Source organism: Corvus kubaryi, unplaced genomic scaffold (genome assembly GCF_017639235.1).
Source record: "Corvus kubaryi isolate FWS band 111438036 unplaced genomic scaffold, C.kubaryi_AGA036_p1.0 split2-37374, whole genome shotgun sequence".
NCBI lineage: Eukaryota > Metazoa > Chordata > Aves > Passeriformes > Corvidae > Corvus > Corvus kubaryi.
Genome location: NW_024582082.1, coordinates 7,290,976 through 7,313,974, shown reverse-complemented (window position 1 = coordinate 7,313,974; position 22,999 = coordinate 7,290,976). Strand labels below are relative to the sequence as shown.

The 22,999-nt window shown below is 47.1% G+C and overlaps 1 protein-coding gene across 2 annotated transcripts in view; it reads left to right on the top strand.

Moving 5' to 3' along the window:
• SEPTIN8 (septin 8) overlaps positions 1 to 22,999 on the top strand; it is a 35,551-nt gene that overhangs the window by 5,708 nt on the left and 6,844 nt on the right. For both annotated transcript variants that reach the window (XM_042014463.1, XM_042014464.1), the window contains exons 2-9: positions 10,866 to 10,980; positions 12,903 to 13,098; positions 13,780 to 13,966; positions 19,219 to 19,380; positions 20,727 to 20,823; positions 21,159 to 21,327; positions 21,582 to 21,714; positions 22,388 to 22,578. In XM_042014463.1, the coding sequence (XP_041870397.1) occupies positions 10,866 to 10,980; positions 12,903 to 13,098; positions 13,780 to 13,966; positions 19,219 to 19,380; positions 20,727 to 20,823; positions 21,159 to 21,327; positions 21,582 to 21,714; positions 22,388 to 22,578 (1,250 nt within the window). The remainder of the gene's footprint in view (positions 1 to 10,865; positions 10,981 to 12,902; positions 13,099 to 13,779; positions 13,967 to 19,218; positions 19,381 to 20,726; positions 20,824 to 21,158; positions 21,328 to 21,581; positions 21,715 to 22,387; positions 22,579 to 22,999) is intronic.

Genomic DNA, 22,999 nt, shown 5'->3' with positions numbered 1-22,999 from the left:
TTGAGCGAGGTTCCCATGGAGCACCCTGTCTTGGAGCTCTTGCCCTCTCTGGCTGCACTGCCTCAAAACCAGACTGTCACAGGGAGCTGTGGAGCCAGAGAGCCTGGCCTGGATTTCCATCAAAGGGTTGGGGTTCTCCCATCCTCACCTCACCATTGTCTGAGATGCTGTGATGACTCTGCATTTTGTGTGCATGTGGGGAATGCATCAAGTCCTCCACAGGCAACCAGCATGCTTCAGCTGGCTCTGGCTGTAACAGAGGCAGGACTCAGCCCTCAGCCTCTGCTCAGCTGGGTTCATGTCTGCCTGCAAAGGACTGTGCAGGCATGCCTTCAGCTGTGGCTGCTGTGGAGCATGTTCCCAGAGCTTGTGGTGATGCTGGAAGATGGAACATTCCCGCATCTGCCAGGATCTCCTGTGCAATCCTCAGGTCTGTTGCTGGGAGAGGAGATCATCCCCGCTGTGTTGAATAGTGTGTGCATTCCTGGGGTGCCTGGAGTGTGGGTGCAGTTCAGGGCATTGCTGGGTCTCTGGTCCAGACCCTGCTTACAGCAGCCTTCCATCCTGAGCCACATTGATCCTGGCTTTCAGCCTGGTCACAGGAAAATGCTACCTGAGGAAGGCTGGCAGCTGGCCTCCCAGCAACATTCCTCTTCCCTTTTTCTGGAGCAAAGGTGCTTCCAGCTCATATTCCTGGATATAGATTTATTCTGTATTTTCATACAGAACAAATAGTCCTTTAAGCTTATCTTTTTGCTATGTGTATTTTTCAAATAGAAGTTTTCTTTTCCTTTTTTCCATTGCTTTGATTCTTCAGATTAAAGATATTCTGTGCTAATACACTTGGAGGCTTTCTGGAGGCATGTGTTAATAGGATATATAGCAGTCAGCTTATTAGTATGATGACTCTGGTTTAGCCCTCAGAGGAGCTGAGTTGCTGTGGTATATTGTGGGATATTCTCTTTCTGGTGTCTTCCAGGCATTATTACATGAAGTCATGGTCATTGGCTGGAAGACCTGTTTGTGGAGATCCTGTGGGATGGTTGCATAAGGCAAACTGGGAAAAAGCATACAGCAGTGACAACAAGCTCTTGGGTTCCCATTATAACTCTGTTCCCTTCTCTAAAAATATACTGGATAATAGTATTTATTGTAATTGGGCAATAAATTCTGGAAATGTATGTGGGAATTAGCCATGCTTATTTTAAGTGGTAACTAAAGCAAATAATTTTGGTGGCTGATATCCAGCGTGGCTTGTTTGGTGTGATGGCGATCCAGATCCTTTTTCCCTTCTTCAACACTTCTTTTAAACTGCTCCAAACGTTTTTCATTCCACTCCTTAAGGGTAGGCTCTCACTTTATCTCCTGGGTTTGTCCCACAGCCACTTGTGTTTGCCCAGTGTCTCCTCTTCCTCATGGAAGGATACTGGGAAAGGGAAGAGATTCCACAGCTTAGAGCAGCTGAGTGTAAGCTGGGAATGCATCTGCTGCCTTGGGTGAACTTGGGGAAGGTCTGTGCTAGATAAGGTGCTAAGATTGGCCTCTTGACAGGGGTAATTGGGAAGTCCATTAAATGAAAAGCCTCAGCAGCTTCTGAATAAATAATTTTAAAAAGAAACTGACTAGGGCAGTGTTGGGTATTGTTGTTTGTCCGTATTTTAGGTTTTTTTCTGTGTAAAAAGTTTTATTTGTATTTTGGACTTTGCTTGGTTTTGAATAGCTTATGGGGGATGGAATTCTCACACTGCCGAGAAGCTGAACTTTCTCATCCTTTAAGGTCATTTTGGAGGAAATGTCTTTCATTTTTGGTTCCATAGCTTTCTCTGTTTTTACCAGCTTTCCTTATTCTCAAAGGCAACATTCATGTTTGCAAAACACTGTATACATAACGAAAATCTGGTAAATCCTGCTTTTCTCCATTGTAAACTCTCATCCAGGACTTGTGATAGAGACAAAATGCACATTTAATCCTTTCTTGATTAAGAAAGACCTCACAGTTAATTAATTAGGCCCTATAAATGTTATAGGGAAATCACTAAATAACAGCTTAAGAAAAGGAAGCATGTGGGAATTTTGCTTGTGGTGTAAAACAGAGGAATTTAAGCCAGAAACAGTTAGTTTGTTTGGAGAAAATTAAAACTGATGTTGCATTCACAGGTTGTGAATGGATCTTCTTGGATGTGTGTGGTATAAGAAGATGAGGAGCTTTACTCTCCCTTGAGACTTGGCTCTGAGCATCAGCAAAAACTGTTGTTTTAGCCTGTGCCATTTGATTCTGTAGATGTGTGTAGGATTTTTATGTTCTGTGGTTTGTTGTGGTTTTTTGAAGGAGGAAAGGCTGCTGGGGCTGAAGTGAAGGCAATGCTGTCAGTTCAGCTGTGTGCTCACAAGCCTTGAAGGGAGCAGGCTGGTGCAGAAGGGGAACACGTGGAGTGTGCAGGTCCCTGCTCCTGGTTGGCTGCTGGGAGTGCCCTGCATCCGGCTAGTTGCTGGGATACAGCACAAGGTGTGCCGCAGGAATCCAAGTGCATTTTGGCACCAGTACCTTGGATACAGGAAAGCAATCAAGGAGTTTGCCTAAGGAGTTCCTCCCTTCAAAGGAGCTTGGCTTTCTCACTTAAATCCCTGTCTGCCTTCTTATTGGAGGAGGCTGCAGTGTGTGTTCAGCACTGGATATTGCAGGTGTGCAGCAGAGCCTTTGGTTCCCCGAGACTGCGCTGGGGCACATGGGACATTGTGAAATGTTGGCACTGGACAAGTGATTTTTTTGAAATATTTGTTTTCCGTAGGTGCTGAGCACTGCACTTCACAACGCACTCACTGGTCACTTGCTGGTCTTAAAGTTTGTGAATAGCTCTTAAAAATGGGTCCAAAAGAACCTCAGCTCTTGAGCCTTCTTGCTTCTGTAGTATAAAGTTGCTTTAATTTTTATTTGGCACATCTTGGTGGTGACTCCATATGTGGTTTCTTCAGTGATGTTTTTGCCTGCCTGGAGTGCAGCTGGGAGCCAGGAGGGATATGAATAAAGGCTTGAGTGTCTGGGAAAATTCTTGGCATTCTTTGAAGAGCGTTTTAACGGTGGGGGGAGGGCTGGGAATTGTGTTGGTTTAGTGTAAGGTTTTCTGGGGGGACTCCAGTGTAGGCTGGGAGCTTATTGTGAGCATGCAGCAACTGGAGATAGCTGGCTGGCACAGTGTCCCACGCATGGAGAGCTGGCTCAGACATGGCTGTGCTCCCGTGTGCTGTGTGTTGGAAAACAGAAGAAAGAGAAGGCACTTGAGGCTCTGCCCTGCCGTTGCTGGAGCAGTGTTAGGCAACACTATGTTAGTTTTACAGCTCTTTAGGGTTGCTACAACAGGGAAGAACAACTGTTGCCCTCCCTGCACAGGCATAGAAGGCAGAACTGCTCATGGTCTCAGGTGCATCCTGGTTGACTGGCCATGTACCACCACCAGAGTGGGCAGGAGCAGGAGGCAGCAGAGAAGATGATGCTCTTTATCTTCTATTGTTGCTATTGCAAGACAAATGGTAAATCAGCAGAAAGCCCACATCTAAAACTTTTTCTGTGGGCTTGTTTTTTCTTCCTTTCTTCTTTCCCCATCCTGTTAAGTGCTCCATGATGGGGATCTGAAATTTTAAGCCCATGCTTAAGATTAACTGAAAACCTTCAGAACTGAGTGTGTGCTTGCACTTTGCAAATCTCTTTTGAGATTAGGTGCCATTTAGATGTGACGATTTTAGCCTAAGAGGTGCTGAGAGCTCCACTGGCCAGCCCCAGCTGAGTGTGCTTCATTTTGTCTCCAGTGCCAAAGGCATCCACAAGGTCATGCCTACTCCACCTCTGTTGGGCCCTCTGTTAAGATTTACTATGCTCAGAATCCTCTGACTGTCAAATCTGGTCTCATTACCTCTCTTGGACTATCTCTTTCTGCTTAGTAGACTGCAAAGTGCAATCTTATTTACTGATGCTGTTATACATCTAATAGTCATTAGCCTGTGAGTACAAGACAGGTAAAACATTCATGTGTGCTAGTGACTGTTTTGAATGTTGCTCACACCACAGAGACGTTTTTCATACATGAGGTGTTCTCTTGCTGTTAATTGCCCTTCAGCTGTGAGCTAGGCAAAAGAGATATTTTCTTCATGGTAATACAAGTCTGTCCTCACTGCTGTCGCTTTGCAAATGTCAAGTGCCATTTATTGAGCCAGCATTCAGAGATGGAGAGATCCTCCTGAGAGAGGTAATTTGTCAAATTTTTCTGCATTGATCCAGAAGCTGGGCCAAGCCCCAGGGTGTGCCTGCTTGGACAAAGAAGCTGAATTTGGCTTCTGACACTGTTGCCCAAAGGCCTCTAGGCAAGTATTCAACTGCTCCATAACTCAGTGTACTTGTGAAATGATGATAACTACAAGTGCCTTTGTAAGGAATCTTGCAGTGGTGGGCATTTGAGAGAGGTTGTGAGGTTGGGCTAGGGACCTACATGTGCTGTACCCTGAAGCAGCCCTCTCTGTTTTGTGGTTTGTGGAACTGCTGCCTGAAGTTTCCAGCCTGAGCGGGGACAGGCAGCGCCTGGGGCTGGCAGTGCAGCTGCTGCGGTGCCAGCACACATGAGCCTGTACCTGGGACCAGCTTGCTCTGCTTGAGTTAAATAAAGAGCCAAATATCACTTGGTCCTTTCTCTCCTCAGTTGCAAAATGAGACTCCCTGCATCAGGATGGAATGATTTCCTGATTCCATGCCTTTCCGTGCAGGAGACAAGGGAATAGCATCCTACAAACCCCACTGGTGCATGTATTAGTCTCTGTGTTGAGTGCACTGTTATGGTTTGTGGATGGGGCATCAAGAGGGTGAAGTCATTGTTTTGTGCCCAGCAGCAGTCCCCAGCTGTGCTGGGTGCTGGGCCAGCCCCTCGGAGCAGTGTCTGTCCTGCCACAGGAGCTCTTCCAGCAGAATCGCGGCCATGTGGAGCAGGGCTTAGGGAGCCTTCCCTGCTCTTCCTCCTGCTGCTCTCTGAGTCACTCTGGTCAGGGACCTGCAATCTGCTAACACTGGTTTCTTTTTCTGTTTTGATTAGACTGTAAATCGGAGGGGAGAGGATCTGTGTGTGCCTGGCACTCCATGTCCATGTGTGCCCTGCAGGGCAAAGCGATGCTCCCATGGGAATAGACAGTGCCACAGACCTGCTGCAAGGCATCGGTGTGACACAGATAATGCCTGAACCCAGGCTGAAAAGCACTGGAAGATTTGTTATGATGTAAGGTCAAGGTGACATCCAGGACTGAGGAATTTAGAAACAAAAGTGTGCCTCAGTAGGGGGAATTGAAGTGCTGTGGAAAAGTCCCATGCAAATGTTGTGTTGTTGCCTCTTGCTGTTTTCTATGTGTGTAAAATGTAAGTGGGAAAAGTCTGGGAAGAGAAGGACCTGAAATACAGCTGCCTTGTGAGCTCTTGGAAGACACAAGCTTCTCCCTGTGTGGGGCTGACATGTGGGGTGCTGCAGCCTGGCCACAGATCCTAGGTTGATGGTGCAGAGGCACTGGAGGGAACATTTGGGAGCAGCAGACACCTTTGGGTTGAAGGTCACTGCTCAAGTGTAAGCCCTATTCATGTAACAGAGAGGAGAGAAAACTTAATTTCCTTCCTCTTTCCATGTAGGTCTTTGCTGTTTGGTCTTGGAAATTGTGATCACTTATGTTTTGTTGGGCTGTAGAAATGGGAAAGGGCGCCTCAGATATAGAAAAGTTTTGTGCTGTCCCTCAGTATATAAGGCTGGGAGTTGTCACTGTTTATCAGCTAAACCATGTGATTTTTGGTTTTCCCTCTTGGTTTTATTCACTAGTTGCTTGTATGCTGATGAATCTGCTGTAGCAGGGCCCAGGGTTTACAATACAAGTCCCATCATGCCAGGTTCTTAAAAATAAATATCACCGTTAAAAAAAAAAAGTATCACCATTTATGATTGTGGCATTCAATTACACTTTTGTTTACCCGTATGCTTTCACCTGCATCATTCAGGAAAAAAAAACCCGAGAGTAATCTCAAGCAGGAAACACAAGCATATGTCACTAAGGAGAATTTTGCTGTGGGATTAATTGAAAGATGATACTTCTGGAAATACTTATTTTTTTAGCCAACTGATATCAGAATGGTCTTTTCTATACAAGGTCCAGTCTGTTAATAGGGCTCCTGGTGAAAGCAGGGGAAGCACATCTAAAAGCAGTGAGCTGCTCTGCTCTGCAGCTGAAGGGCAGCTGAACATGGATCTGGTCCCACTGCTGACATTCCCCTGGGTTGTGCCGGCAGTGAGAAAACCACTTTTCCTGGAACAAGCTGCTGAAAAATGTAATGATGCAGAGTGAAACTGATGCTAATTTGGAGGTGAAGCATGAAGTGAATCTGTGATGGGGTTTTTATTTTTTGAAGAATCATAGGCACACAGTTTGAAGCTGTAGCCTGTGCCCTTCTCACAGGTTTTGTTAATCACTGTCTATGAAGAAGAGCCTAATTAGTATATGATACTGTGTTGACCCTCTTCTGGGGATTTGGATTTGGTCTCTCTGATTGTGTTTCTTTGCTGCCTTCTCTTGTCTGACTTGCAGTAAAGAGCCAAATAACATATCATCTGCAGCGGATGTGGTCTGTGGCCAGCTGCCCGCAGCAATACTGCTCCATCTTCCTGCCAGCCCTGCGGCCCTGCCACAGGGCACAGCCTGGGCAACCCTGCCAGGGGTGGCCTTGTAAGCCGATATGGGTTTGAAGCACAGTTTTTGGTTCCCCAGGTAGTTCTGTGCTGGTGTGGCCACAGGAATGGACTGGTGTGCCATTGCACATCCCAAATGCATCCTCCGTCTCCAGCAGGCCATGTCCACGAGCTGGGATGCCTAGTGCATTACAGTGCATTTGAAGCACTATGGTTGGAGGTTTCGTTTTAGTTCTTGTGATGCTCAGCTAAATGTGTCCATCTGTGCTACCGAGGACGTGTCTGTCTTTCTGCTGCATGCTAAGAAAAGGGTTCTGTGATGTTGCTGTCAATTCAGAGCTAAAGATTGATGTCCCTCTGGAATGGCTGTTGTTCCTATGGGCATGCCCCCAGATGCCATTTCTGTGCCTGTTGCCTGGACAGAACATTTGTGAAAACCTTTAAAGGATTTTAGATTTGTAAATACATAAATTCTGCTCTGACCTTATGATGAATCTTTCATTTCCCACAAAATTCCAGATTCAAAATATGGTTTATCCTCTTGGCTCTCTGCTTCAAGCCTGAAGATCAGCTCAAGGCACAGAAATCTTTGAAGAGCATGTTCAAAAATTGCAAGTAAAACCCTGGTAGCTGCCCCATCATAGAATGTTATTAGTGACCCAAGAAGGGATGTTCAGGACTGCAGTGGCTATTTGAGGTGAGAGCTCCCACCTGGAGCCGTTGCAGACTCTTAATTATCATGTTGTGTAATGGTGAAATGGGCCTCAGGAAAGGTTGGCTGCCTCATGGTTATTTGCAGCCCCAGGATGGGGTCCTGCCTGGTAAGAAGCAGAAGAATTGTCTCTCCAGGCTGTGAGATGGAGGGAACTGGTTCACACTGAGTACTGTGGAGGGTAGGAGTGTTGCAGGGTCCAGTGCAACTGGAAAGGGCAGGGCTGTGTTCCTGCCTGGCTCTTGCAGTGGCTGATCCCATCTGCCTCTGCCATATGATCTGCCCAGCTCCTGTCCTGCAAAGCAGTCTCATTGCTGGCACAAAGTGTGGAGAAAGTTCTACTGCAATTCTTAGCTTTCATTTAAAACAAACAAAACCCCCCTACACTGCTGCATTACTGCTGCCCTCATTTATTGCAGCATTTGTGTTCTGGATTGATTATTTATGGTGAGTGTGGCAGGCTGGCTGCTTCTGCTGGAAAGGATTCTATTTGGGGTGTGGCCTTATCTTTACTAGCAGGTGAACTGTTTCAAGCTGTCCTTGAGCCACCCTGGTATGTGGGAGCTGGCCAAAAGGGCTGGTCATTTCAGGTTGCTCATCAGGATGTGGGCGGGTTCCTCTCCCGCACAGGTCCATACACTAAACTCCACAAGTGAGCAGAAGTAGTGGTTGTATTCACAAGGCTGTCAAGTTTCCAAGCTCGATAGATTGGAGGGAAAGAATAAAACAGTGAAAACTATTTCCCCCCTTTCTTTATTTTCCTAATCTTATTACTTCCCAGCAGCTGTTGCCATTGTTTTTCCTAACACAGCAAAATCCTTTTGGAGCTGAATGACAGCTGAATGCACTGCAAGCACAGCAAATGGTTTTCTGCTTTGGTATTGGCAGTGCCTTGAACTTGAACCAGATTATTTCTGCTGCTTACAGAAATAAAGGAAACTGCATTTCAAGGTCACTGGCAAAAAATATTCCACCGAAGTTTGGCTCATTGTTTTAGCAGCTTTGAGAGATGGTGAGCAGTTCTGAGCAGGTATATTCCTGTCCTTTAGTGAACAGCCACTGAGTGCCAAAAAAAGAAGAGAAAAAGCCCTGTGCAGATGCATTTGGGTTTCCCGTGGCCAAGGCATGACTGAGTTCTCAATGCAGCCTTGCCTGGCTGGAGCCTATTTAAATGCAGCTTTGCTGAGCCGGAGCCTATTTTAAAATCTCGAGCAGTGGTGCTGCCTGTTGCCTGGAAACCTCCTCCCAGCCTCAGGCACTTTCAGCCTAATCATAGCCATCGGCGGCCTTTATTTATTTCCTATCCAAAATGTCATCCCAGGCTTCTGGTTTGTTTTTGTTTGCTTGTTTTTGTTTATTATTTAAAATGAAAAGACACAAGGTGTAACCGTCAAACTCGGTGACTTTCTGTGGGAACAGCTTGTTTGGCTGTCACTGCATTGCAGTGGTGGGAACTGGCATTTTAAACTCCGTAAAATGGTGGCTCAGAGGGACATGGGGAAGAGGAGAAGCAGGGGCTGAGAGATTGGACTGAGAGCCTGAGGAAGCCCCCCAAGCTCAACTGGTGCCTGCAGTGGCTTCCTGCGCCTTGTGACAGCCCCTTCCTCGAGGGGAAAACCAGACCTAATCAACTCTTGAGTCTTTTCCCAGCACACACGTGTCCCAGGTTCCCCTTCCCTGTGTGGTTGTACCACCCCATGCAAGATCCACAGCTCAGCATTGGGCTGACTGGAGCAGCACAGACTCACTTTCAAAACACCCTGTATCCTGGGGGCTGAGCTGTAGCATCTGCCTGTGCTGACAGGTGAACGGAAGAAAGTTAAACTTGGAGATCTCCCTGTTTTAGGGGCCCTTTTTATTTTTAATTCACCTAAACTCTCTGGCCATCTCAAAACCTTGATTACTGATATCAGTTACACATGGAAACTTTAACTGATTGCTCTTTCTGCTAAGTTAGTGAGTGTGATCAATCCTGATCAGATGGAACAGGATGGATCACAAGAGCCCAGCTATGATTCAATTGTGTTTTTGTCCAGGGAGCCCCTTGGGAGAGCACTGAGCTAAAATCATCTGAAAGTGGGTAAAAAATGCTAACCAGAACAACAAGAAGGTTTATATGTGAGGCATAGAAGCTGTTTCAGCTGTCCACAAGTTGTTCTTGTGATTTAAATGGTTTATTTTACAAGGCTGAGAATATTTGTTCTACCAAAGGCAGAGCTAAAGGAGGCTTTGACTCAAAATGCAGTTGAACAAAGGTTTGTGTTTTGTTTAGCAATCTTACTGCAGGCACAGAGCAATACACAAGACTTATCACATCATTTATTTTCCTCTTGACTTCATTTAAGTTTGACGGGCAGCTTAGGCTCTTTTCAGGGATGCTCCTGTCTCTCAGTCTTAGTGCTGGGACATTAAGTTCCAATTGTCAGGAACAGACAGAAGAACCAGAGCCAGACCGAGGGCAGACATTTGTTCCATTCCCATCTTCTATGTGTGCTGGTGATTAAGAAAAACAAGCAATTACCAAAGATATCATGTGGGTGAATGAATCGTGCTCTGAAGTCCTGTCTCCTTGCTTTTCCATGGGTGAGTAAGAGTGCTTGAGAGGCTCCAGGGATGGTGGTCTGGTCCCTGGGTTCAGACATCATTGCTTAGTTGTGCAGAGAGGTGTGCATCTGTTGAAATTCCAAACTTTCCTGGTTTTAGCCACTAAAAAGAGTAATTGTCCTTCTGTCAGCTCCTCTTTGCTGGACTTTATAGCTGCTCTGCTCTGCCTTTCTGTATAGCACAGGTCATCTTAGTTCCTAAGCAAAGTCTCTACAGGTGATTAGCTTCTCTGGGGGAGGGAGGAGACAGACGGGAGAGCAAAGTGCACACGGGGGAGGCAGGAACAGGAACAGCAGAGGAACGGTGGAGAACTGTGTGGTCACAGATGGTAAATCAAGAGGGTTCCTTGCGCTGCCTGTGCCACCAGCACCCCCAGTGCCTGAGTGAGCAAGCCTCGCTGCTTGTGGCAATAGCAAAGGGGGAAAGACAAATACTCAGGGAAAAATGCAGAGTCTGTCAAGCTGAATTCACTGCTGGAAGGTTTAAGAAAATAAAATTTAGAAAGTCAAGGAGAAATGAGTGCTAAAACACACCCTGGTGGGTTTTCCTTTGCTAATCTCTCCCAGCTGCATGTAGTTGAAACTCACACTAGTGTTTTCTTTTTTTTGGACCCTGGTAGCTTAGTTCTCCCAGTTCCCCATGAAGATCAGTATTTCACACCCTCTCTCCTGTTGTTTGTGGCTGTTGGGGGGTTTGTGCTGTGGTGTGCCAAAACACAAGCTCTTGAGAGCACTGATGGGGTTTGTGCGGTGGCTCTGCAGTGCCCAGAAGGGTGAGTGATGTTGGTCTCATCAGTCTGATTTGGCATCTCAGTGCAGTTTGCTAATCTGGCTTCTTCTCCCTGCCAGAATGAAGAGAAGAGGAACCTTTCTCTGGGGGGCCATGTGGGCTTCGACAGCCTCCCTGATCAGCTGGTCAGCAAGTCTGTCACACAAGGCTTCAGCTTCAACATCCTCTGTGTGGGTGAGCATGGTCCCCTGCAAACAGGCATGGGGGGAAGTTGGGACCAGGATTTCTTGAGTGTCTTGCTATGCCACAAACCTTGGCAGTGATTTAAGCAAGTCAGAAATGCCAAACTCTTAAAAACACATTGAGTCAAACCAGGAGAATTTCTGTAATCAGTGGGGTATTGCTCATCATCTCTGCTGCAATAGCTTTGCAATAGGAAGGATTAAGGGAAGGCTGTATATAGCAAGTTAAATATTTCTATATGCTAACTGGGGTGGCTGGCACGAGCAGCTTTTGCTGGGTACGATGTCTAGGTAGATGCAGTCAGATGCACCATGGGTTATGTGAGAGCTGCTGGTGATAACTTGGTCATTTCTGAGTGTAAGCCTGCACCCCAAATCTGGGCACAAGAGGTTTGTGTCTGAGCTGTGCCTGGTCGGTGCTTTCCCAGGTGTCAGAGGGCTTGAAGCATGGTCGTTTCTGTGCCTGGAAAGGGAGGGAGAGTGTTTCTTATTGACTTTAATTATATTCTTGGCTTTTAATTTTGGCATTGATGGGATCTAGCAGGCGATGCTGGCTGGAGTACTAGAGACCAATTCCTTTCAGTGATGAGATGACCATCATTTTTGCTTTGGCTGGTTCTTATATGGTGTATGAGGTCTGATGTATTGTAACCTGTTAGACCGGCAGAAATACATCCAGAGACAGCAGCTCTTATGGCTTTGTATAGACTGTGCAGTGACACCTGGACAACTTACACAAGGTGCCTGTGCCATACCCAAGTCATTTTTGCATATTCACAACACAAGTAAAAAGCATGGCTAAAATCACAGTTGAAATTCACAGACTTGTTCCTTAGCAGAAGGGTAATTGCAGCACAGGTCAATATGGTTTTAATCAGTGTTGTTCTAGGGGCTACCAGAATGGATATTCCTACATTCTCATTTAGCTTTTTTAAAAATTTTTTTTGGACAAGAGAGAAAAAGTCCCACCCTGTTTGCCAGTTACTACTCCCAAAAGTGCCCACAACTGAACAGGAGAATGTAGCTTACGTCAGGAAGTGAGTTCTCCATATGTCTGCTTGCAGATTAATCTAGAGCACCAGGTGGCTTTGTTTCCTTGCACAACTCTTAGCCACAGCTGGTAGGAAGCAATGTGTGTCTCTGCCGCACTCGGAGGTGTTTATTCTCCTGTGAAGAGCAGAGCCTGAGGTGCTGGAAGAAGGAGAGAGCCCAAAGCCCTTGGCAGCAGGCATGGCACCTCTGTGGAGCAGAACTTTCCCACCCTCCTGCTCTCGCACCAGGGTATCTGCTGTAGGGCTCCTCAGCGTGCCTGTCTCTGCTGAAGTGGTAGCAGTATGGACTGCCTGGAAAATGAGCAGAGCATAGAAGGTTATTTCCTTGGGTTTTGCCCCTCTTCACCCCCATGACCAATAGGGCTGTATGTAGTGAATAAGGAGTTTAAATGGGGCCCCTTCTAGGCCAATCTGGAAAATATTAGTCTTGTTTAGTTACCAGAAACAGCAATTCAAAGCCTTTCTGGCTCACAAACAGCTTGTCAGCCAAATATTCTGAGATAGAGGTTTTTGTGATGCATCCCAGGTGTCCTTCAATGGCTACTAAAATTGTCCTCTCCACAGCTTCTCTAGTGCAGAATCCCAAGCAAAGTCAGGGGTCATGGAAAGGAAAATAGTGTGCTTTGCTGTGCTGATGTGTTTTGTGTGATACTAGGAGGCAAGACCCAAGTTCTCTATGTTGTTCGCATTAAGCATGGGAGGCCTTCAAGAAGGCAGACACCTATGTGACAATTACATGTCTGTTCACAAGCAATTAGTGGTGGCCTTCCACGTGTATTTTAGTTCTGCTCTCTAATTAATGTGCTTTGAAGTACCTGTGGCAAATTCATGCTGCAGTGAGCTGATGATTTGTCCTCCCTAGGTGAGACTGGCATTGGGAAATCCACACTGATGAACACCCTCTTCAACACCACGTTTGAGACTGAGGAAGCCAGTCACTATGAGAGCGCGGTTCGCTTGCGGCCGCGCACCTACGACCTGCAGGAGAGCAATGTCCACCTGAAGCTGACCATTGTGGATGCGGTTGGATTTGGGGATCAGATAAATAAAGATGAAAGGCAGGTCTTGTGCTATCTGCTCGGCGTTTCTGGGCATGCCTCACGCTTAGACATCAACTGCCTGCAGTTCCCCTTGCAGTGCTGCAGAAGTGTCTGTGTCTGTGCTAAAGGAGTTGCTCCCTGTCGTGGCTCTGGTTCTGGGGACAAAGAACAGAGGGAAATGAGTAAACAGCCAAAAAGAGGTCACAGGAGGTCTTTCCAGCAGAGAATGCTGTCCTCCAGGAGCATGAGCTGTTAACCAGCTGTCCTCAGAGCAGGGTCAGGAATTATCTGTTCTGGCAGTGATTGGTGTTTCTGGGCATGTTTCAATTAACTACACAGATATCTTTTTCAAGCCCCAGGTAAAGGCATTCTCAGACTCCAGGGTGTCTCCTTGGTCATGTTACATTGCTACAGACAGATGGCTCAGCCCTGAAATCTGGGCCAAGTTTGATCTGGGGAAGTAGATCTGTCTATCCATGCTCCACTGTCCTTAGACTTTGCAGTGCAACCTCAAGAATCTCCAGCAATCTTTGGATTATAAAGTCTGTGTGTAAACACCATGCTTTTCCTGTTGTAAGGCTAAATTGTTTGAGTCTTATAACTTAAGTGATATAATGGAATGTCTAGGGGAATTCCTTCAGCCTTTAAACTGTTTAGATTTGCTCTCCAGTAGCTGTTTTGCTAATGGGATGGTTTTAGTTACAGGCCAATCGTAGAGTACATTGATACGCAGTTTGAAAACTATTTGCAAGAAGAGCTGAAAATCCGCCGGTCTCTCTTCAACTATCATGACACAAGGATTCACGTCTGCCTCTACTTCATCACCCCCACTGGGCACTCACTCAAGTCCTTGGACCTGGTGACAATGAAGAAGCTGGATAGCAAGGTAAGGGGTTGGAGACTATGGTCCGTCTTTCTGGAATGCTTTTGTTGGTACTGATTGTCATGTAGGAGCATTTGTTCCTTCTGTGCAAGTGCTGGACTCCTTCCTGCATGGCAGCTGAGCCATTTTTAGGACTCTGGTAAAGCTTTGTCTGGCCTGGTGGTTGCTGAGGTCCTGTGCTTGTTTTCTCACTGACTTTCCTGAAGAATGTCAGGAAAAACCTGTTTTCCAGTTGGTTGTGTAAATTCCAGAGTATCCCTCTACAGTAAGAGTCTTAGCCAGATTAGCTGGTATTTATCAAAGCCATCAGCTGCGGCTCTATTGGGTGTGAGGATACCTTCCAGCATCAGCAGTTGAACTATGGAGTCCCCTTTGCTGTCCTGACCTGTCAGCAGGGACAGAGGGGCTGAGACATCAACCCCTGTAGATGTCCTAAAGGGGTGGTCAGTGCTGAGGGGACAAGGGCTGAGGAGAAGCATTGGCTGTGTGTGCTGGTGCACAAGGAGTGTGTAAGCTGTTACTGCTGGCAGTGCCAGGTGATCTGGATAGGCGATCACAGTATCTTAAAGTATAGATATGGTGAGGAATTCTCAAGGTCATAGGAATCCTAAAAGTGGGTAATGACAGGGTCTACTGGGGTTGTTTCTTTGTGCATAGGCTATTCTGCCTTAGGGGGCAGGGTGTTACCTAACCAACTACTTGCTGATATTTCTGCAGCTCAGAGCAAGTTTCTGACATAGTTTTGGGTGTTCCAGCTGGCTTCCAGGGAGCTGCAGGAGGCATCAAAGGTCACTAATGGCAGCGGAATCTCTTCTTCTCAATAATTTCCTGTCTTTCAGAGCAGTGTTTTAGCAGCAGGGTGGTTCCTTTCATGTGGCAGATGCTGATCAGTCTACAGAGGGACAGGCATGGCAGGTGGGATCCTGCAGGTCCTGGTGATTCCTTGGATTACACTGAGGGAGCATTCTCTTCTCTGGCTGTTGTTCACGTGCAGGTCTGTTGGACTTTCCTGGTGGGTTGAGTTCCTGTTGTGCAGTCCCTGCTGCTTGCCCTCACCAGCTAGGGCTCATGGCCTGCTTTTCCTTGCCCCCAGTCCATAGCAGGCACTGGCTTCCCGTTGCAGGGGGCTGTATGTATCTGTAGTGGCTGTTACACTGACTTCATCAGGAATCTGAAAACCTTCCCTTAATAAACTTCTGTCTCTTGGTACAGTGCCAGCATTACATGTTCCCAGAAATATTTTTGGAGGAAAGCTTTTGCACGATTCCCCTTGGTGCTGGTGGTCCCACAAAGCATTTCTCTCCTTTCCTTCTCATTCCCTAATTTTTACATCTCCCTCTGGTTGCCTTTAATGCAGTCCATGGGTAGTACCAAAATAAATCCTTTGTACTTCTGGACAGATGAAAACTTTGTGTGCAGGCAAACTTTTTATATTTCCAAACTTCCACTTAAATAGTGCTCTCTGGAGTCATTTTATTCCGTTGTTCTCATCCCCCTTCTTGCCACAGCATGAGAACATCCTGGATTTCATGCTGTGGTGGCCTCACACAAGTGGGCACATGGAAATGAATATGCAAGTGGAGCCCATTGATATTTTCTGGACATCAGGGATATATGTTGTGTTTCTGCACCAGTGTCATCCCAGGACATTGGGGTGCTTTCCAGGCACTCCTTGAGGGTTTGTGCATGGCAGTGCTGTGCCCCTTTCCCAGGACAAATCAACCATTTGTGCTGGGGGCTGGTGTGTGGGCAGAGTGAAGTGGAGTGTCAGCAAAGCCCAGGCAGTTCTGCCCTCTCCAGACGGGAGCAGCAAGTGGTTACTGAGCAGAGGTGATGTGCACTGACTCACGTCTGCTGCTGTGTGAGCACACTTGAACCTGCCATTCCCCTTGGAGAGCTTTGTGTGGCTGGTGGCCCTGGTTTTACAGTTGAAGAATGGAGCCTGTGGAGATGGAAGGTACATCAGAGGCAATGCTTTGCTCTGTGCTCTGCTGGCTCAGCCTCCAGGACTGGTTTAACAGGGAATTTATAGGACCCTGGCTCAGTTCCATCTTTGCTTTAGCCCAACAGTGGCTTGATGTGTCGTCCTGGGTAGGCTTTGGACTCTCTGTGACAATTTCAATAACCAATCTTGCTTTTAGTGTGAAGTTTATGAAACCCCTTCTGGGTAAAGCTGTTTTGTAAACAAAATCTTCCATTGTACTGTAAGACAATTATCTGTTTGGCTGAGCTCATGGCCAGCTGCTGCCTGGGGTATTTAGTTACAGCCAGAGAGCAGAAGCATCTTCAGAAGTGGTTGTAGGTAGATGGAATTTGGCTGGCAGGCTGCCAGTGTGAAGCACATAGGGCCTGACAGGTGTAGGCTTTCCACTGGGTTTAACCTGGGAACAGGAGGAGATAAATAATAGTGCATTTGTATCAGATGAGAAGGTGATTTATTGATTTAAAACACAGCCCTGTCATGGGAAGTGGTGGCACAGTGTGTACAGCCATGAGCGTCCTGGAGCTCCATGCTTGTCCCTGGGTGGTTTTCAGTCAGCATGTGCTGTTTTGAGCTATGGCTAATTGCCTGCCCTCTGAGAGATGACACATCCCAGGCAGGTGGGAATGCTTCAGGCAGCCTGTGCCTCAGCTCTTTGGCTTCCAAAATAGGATTTGCCTGTTGGCTTCACTGCAACTTGCATTCATGAACAGTTTGGAGATGGGGAAAACTCCAGCTATATTTCACAGAGCAGAAGCACCTGCAGTCTTATTGCATCAGCAGAATTATTTTGTACCAAATAACAAGTTCTCATAAGTTTTATTTTTGGAGATGAGAAGCTACTCTGGTCAGAAAGACTTGAGAAGGAGGTACATTTTGTGTGTGTGCATGGGAGTTCCCTGTCCTGTCTGAAGCACAGACTTCTTCTGGTCATAATTCCAGCTCCAGCAAAGCCCTCCAGCACATGGACTGACAGGCAAGGGGACACTGCACCCCTGTCACATTCAGTGGGGTGACATGCCAGTAGTCAACTGCATGATTTTATTACGAGATCTTTAAATAGAGCATACTGTTCTTCCACCATGAGATACAAGAATGTTTCTCTAGGGTTTTGCCTTCAACCCCACCTCAACATTGTTTGTGTAAAAAGAGTGGACAGAGAACGCTCACGTAGTTCTGGCATTCCTTCCTTTTTATTGGGGTTTTAAAACCCAGGAGAAGAAGTGACTTCTCTAGCTAGATGTATAGCAGTCACTAATCTCTGTGCCACAGACTTGGCCTTTGCATGGAGGTGGCTGTGGGGAGGTAGGATTAGACGTGCAGTTCAGTAGCATCTCATGTCTCGGTTTCTTGTTTCCAAACTGTTCCATCCTTTCTCTGTATTGTGAGGAAACGAACCCATTCTAGACTTAGGACTACACCCAAATGCCATATCCATGCCTCCCCAGTATTGATGTGGCTATTGATTATTGGTAACACAACTTGTAAAACCCCTTTGGGTTGTGAACTCTGTCAGCAAGTGTTCACTGAGTTGCCTTTTCAAAATACAAGTGTGCCCCAAGACAACAAGAAATCTGGTTGAGGGCACTCGAATCAGCCGTGGTTTGTACTTTCTTTGAGTAGTGCTGAGACCACAGGTGACCAGAGAGCCTGTCTCCTCTGCTGCTCCAGGCTCTGTACCTCCTGCCTTGCTGTAAGCAGGGCTGAACTGGTGCCCCTTAGAAAAAGAAGGGGAAATTGCTTGGGTCAATTGAAAAGGGATGTGAGCCCTGAGCTGACCCTTTTTCTGTGGGAGATGGTGAATCCAAGCCTCCTCAGCTCTTAGCAGGTCAGGGAGACACCCAGCTGTGGTCATGGCCCTTTTACTTTTGTAAGGAGGATATGGACCTGCTGAGCAGTGGAGTGAGCAGCAGGCCTTATTCTGTGGGGGGTTGTGGTCCTCGGTAAAAGAGGCCAGGTCAGTGGCTGAGAAAAGGAGGAATTTATTCTCTCAGATACATTTGCATTGAGCAAATTCAGACTATTTTCATTTGGAGTGAGTAAATGCTCTTGTGCTTAGTGAGTACTAAACCACTAAACAGAGACAGGGGAGGGGGAGCAGTGGCACGGGGGGAACCCAAGAAGTATGGAAAAAACACTGAGCTGCAAAGAACTTGTACTGGGAAAGCAAAACCATTTATTTTAATGGGCACCCACTGGAGACCAACTGGTTGCTATGAATTTCAGCTTTGTAGGTCAAAAAGCGTTGGCTGTTGGGAAATGTTAGATGGCCAATCAGACTTTCCCATTATTTGTCTAAATTCTTGTGTTTCACTGCTATGAATTTGGCTGCTGTTCAGACAGATGAGTTCTGCTGTTTGTTTAGGCAGTGATTTGCAGTATCACACTTGGCTTTTTTTGGCATGGCAGCATTATCTAGCACAGGTTCCTGTGATAGATCCAGCCCCACTGTAGCTCTCAAGCACGAGGCCATAGTGAACCCCATTGCTCCTGATGGATGTGGGATGTGGCCCTTGTTTACTTTTGATCTGGGTGGGTACTGGGCACAGGGAGACCTCCCCACTGTGCAGCTTGTGAGTGGCTTTGAAGCCTGGGTGGATGAAGTTGTGTGGGGTATAGTGACTGCTGGCTGATGTGAAACCAAAGCTGAGAAAGAACAGCATGAAAACAAATCTGTCTGCTGTATGGCACCCTGCACCTTTCCCCGGTGCTCCATATAATCTGCACAGCACACCCAAGTTGTGATCCTCACCAAGAGGCTCAGGGAGTCCTCAGAGAGGATCAGCAGCTGCTGTCAGAGCATCTGAGGAGTCCCTGCTCTTTCTGCTTGAGCATGGGAATGCTTCACATCAGCTCAAATGCAGCGTTTCATCCTTGTGCTTGTCTTGTAAAAAACATCCTGTCAGCACAGCCAGGTCGCATCCACACAGAGTGGATGGGCAACAGCTTGCATGTGACGGCTACATTGTGTCTGCCTCCATCCACCTGTGTAACAGAGTACATAGGTGAGAGCAGGGGCTTTGATCTGCTCCTTATGTACTTAGTGCAGGGTGTTTGGTTGTTCTCTAGTCTTGTAGCCAAGTCCTGGAAAACTCTTCCCTCTAGTGTTCAGCTGAGCTGGGCTGCAGCTCCTGTGTAAACAGAGCTCTGAGGTGATTTTAGGAAATGTAAAACAGCCGGGGGGTAGGATCCAGGTCACCCCCGGGCTCGACACAGCTGCTCACCCAGTTGCTGCTCACCTGGGTGTTTGTCCTATTCCTCCCTTCTGCTCTAGGTGAACATCATCCCGATTATTGCCAAAGCAGACACCATCTCCAAGAGCGAGCTGCACAAGTTCAAGATCAAGATCATGAGTGAGCTGGTCAGCAATGGAGTGCAGATCTACCAGTTCCCCACGGACGACGAGGCAGTGGCTGAGATCAACTCTGTGATGAATGTGGGTAACGCTGCCGGTTCCATCGCTGCCAAAAGTTGTGACAAATTAAATTGCTGCACAAAAATGCATTTGAAGGGCGAGTTTCAGTGGGAATGTCCAGACACTGAATCTGTTGGAAGGTTGAACTGTGAGTCTTGCAGATACCAAAAGCTGTTGCATACAGAATTAATTACAATGTGGCTCATGTTTAGTCTGGGGGCTCTCTGGAGAAACTTAGCTCTAGAGCTTACTGAATTTTTGAAAAATACTTTCTTCAAAAATAATTCTGTCTGTTCTTAGACAAATTTAGAAAAATTGTTAATCTCTGTTTTGTCTTTTTTGAAATTCAAGGATCAAATTCAGATCTGGCTGAAGCACAAGCAAAAACACTTTCAAGCTTCTTGTCTCCCAAATCAGAGTGCAGCTATGGCAGTAGAAACAACTGAAATGTTTCCATGTTAATTTTATAAATCAAAGGAAGCTTTTTCATCAAAATGAACATTTTCCTGCATAGCTGTTTCTGATTAAATGCTTTGTCTTTTCTTTCACCCTTCCCCCCCACCATTTTTTTAAAATTCAGTTACCAGTTGGTTTCTGGGTCAACTAGATATGTGTTTTCACTTAATAGTTCTTTTTTGCTGAAATCATGAAAAAGCTGGAGGATTCACTCTTACTTAAATAATTGCAAGCTGTGTGTATTTGGGAGAAAAGCAGGAGTCATGCTTGCTTGGCTTTTTTTTTCCTTCCTTCCTCCAATGAAAATACAATTAGCCACTTCTCTACAAGTTCCATACTTCTGGATCCATCTATATTTAAATGTGAAGGATTTTGTCAGCCACACCCTACTGAAGCACCCAGTCTGTGGCTCCTTCTGTGCAATCCTGAGGAGGGTGTCCTGTTTCCTCCCTGTGCCTGATGCTTTGCAGACTTGGAGAGCAGCGAGCACATGTTGTATCCTGCACATGTCTCTTGCAGTGCCCACACACTCACTGCTGTGCCAAGGCCTGTTTGTGGATATCCCTGCCAGTGCTTTTGGGAAGGCCGGGAGTGCCCTGCTCCTGGTGCATGCAGGAATAGCCTGACAAAGGGATAGAGGAGAGTAGTAATGACCGTGGTGTTCCTACAATATTCTCCAGCTGGTGCAGCCCAGACAGCATTGCTGGTAAGCTATGCTGTGGCCTGACACCACTCTCTGTAGTAATATCCCTGTTCGTAGTAGACATTCCTCCAAGTATCAGAGATTGGTAAGTTCAGAAGGGGGACTCGTGGAAGCAGCTCTTGTGCCTGGGTGAGGGGGATTTAAGGGTCAGGCTGATCTCTGAGGGGTTACCCCATGCACTGAGTCCCTGCCCTTGGCTCTGTTTCAGGCTCATCTGCCCTTTGCTGTGGTTGGCAGCACAGAGGAGGTGAAAGTTGGGAACAAGCTGGTGCGAGCTCGGCAGTACCCGTGGGGAGTGGTGCAAGGTGAGGTGCTGCAAGCCCACCCCAAACCCCTCCCTGCGTGTGCTCAGACACACCCTGGCACCTGTGCAGCTCTGCCCTCCACCAGCACCTCTGCATGAAGGTGCCCTGTGATAAGCAGTACAGGCATGTCCCCTGCAGCCTTTTGTCTTTCCGTTGAATTCCCATTCCTACCAGCAGGTAGGAAGGTCAACAGGAATCCATGCATCCAAGGGGTTGTGTTGTGCCCTGAGCAGGGCAGCAGGCTCTTGAGGATGCAAGTACCTGGAGTCAATCATATGTGCCCTTGTCCCTCACCACACCTGCAGTTTGCTGACTTGTCCCTTCACTTCTATTAGTGGAGAATGAAAGTCACTGTGACTTTGTGAAGCTGCGGGAAATGCTGATTCGGGTCAACATGGAAGATCTGCGGGAGCAGACCCACACCCGCCACTACGAGCTCTACCGGAGGTGCAAACTGGAGGAGATGGGTTTCAAGGACACAGATCCAGACAGCCAGCCCTTCAGGTGAGTGGCCTTCACATCTAGCATCGATTTAGAGTGAGAGTTTGGTGCTGACAGCCCCAAAAAGTGGGAGGTTTGTAGGTGAAATCTACAGTGCTGGGCTGGAAAATACCAGCACTGGGTTTGAACTTTGCAGCTGATTTGGATGATCCCTTCCCTGTCTGTTTGTCTTTAAACAACATAGACAGGCATGCATTTCCCCATCACTAACTCATCGGTGTCCAGAGAGTCTGGATTTCATTTGCTTTCTTCCCCAGCCTCCAAGAAACATATGAGACCAAAAGGAAAGAGTTCTTGGGTGAGCTCCAGAGGAAAGAGGAAGAAATGAGACAAATGTTTGTTAACAAAGTCAAGGAGACAGAGGCAGAGCTGAAGGAGAAGGAGAGAGAGGTGGGTGTGCCAAAAACCTGTGAGGAACCCAAACTACACCTAGCAGGGAATCTGGGTCTGGGCAATGCATGAATCCTGGAAAGCACATGCAGCTGTTGAGGAAACCTCAGCAGCCAAAGCACAAACACATCACTGGTTTAGGTGCCTCAGAAATTGTCTTCCCTGTCCTGTGCCGTGTGGAAATATGGCTGCTCTCTGGGGAGTGAAAGGCAGTGGCAGGAGGTTGAAGTGAGCATCCATGCCAGGCTTCACTCTTGAGGCTTACTGGATGGCAGAGTAAAGGGGGCAGCTGGGCTGGAGTCCCCAAAGTGAGTTCAGTGGAGTCCCCAGTGTGAGGCCTCAGGCAGCAGCTGTGACTGCAGAGGAATTAAATGGACCATCCTCAAAACTAGTGAGGAGGAAAAGATCCTGTGATATCCCCACCCCCTGTGCAGTGCTTCGGGCTGAGCCAAAATCCCCTGTGCTTATCTCCAGGGTTCACGCTGCCTCTGGTTTGCTGTGTGGTCTCAGGCAGAGCTGAATTTATTGTGTCTTCCCTGCTTTTGGTGGTTACTGGGTGCTGTATTCTGCCAGATTGGTCCCTGTGGTGGGGATTTGTGTGGGAGGTGTGACAGGGCTCTTGGGGCAAGGTTAGTACAGCCCGAAGGAGCTCAGAGGGTCTGTCTCCTACCAGCTCCATGAGAAGTTTGAGCACTTAAAAAGGATACACCAGGAAGAGAGAAGGAAGGTGGAGGAGAAGAGGAGGGAGCTGGAGGAAGAGATGAATGCCTTCAACAGGCGGAAAGTCGCAGTGGAAACCTTGCAGTCCCAATCCTTGCAGGCTACCTCACAGCAGCCACTGAAGAAGGACAAAGACAAGAAAAAGTAAGTGTCTGAACTGGAGTCTTCCTCCTCTGCCACTGGAAAGCTGAGAGTCTGCTCAGATGCTTTAATGTTTGGTCAGTTGTTCAGAGAGCATACAGAAAAAGGGATTTTGGAATCCTAATTCCCATCCTTCTGATTCTTTGCTTAAAGCAGAAGAGAGATGAGCCCCTCCTGTGCCTGAGCACTGTCCAGAGAAGCCTGGGCAGCTGCAGGTGGGAGGGATTTGCAATGTGGGGCCGTTCTCTAAAGGCTGATGGTCCCATGGGATTCACTCTTGCCTCTGTGACAGCCAACTCAGGTTGTGAAATGGGGCTCCAAGGCACAGTTCTAATTACAAGAAAATTCTTTTCGTCTAAAGGCAGAGTTATCTTAACCTGCTGCGCATTAATTGACATTGCTGAAGCCACCAGGAGCAAGCGTA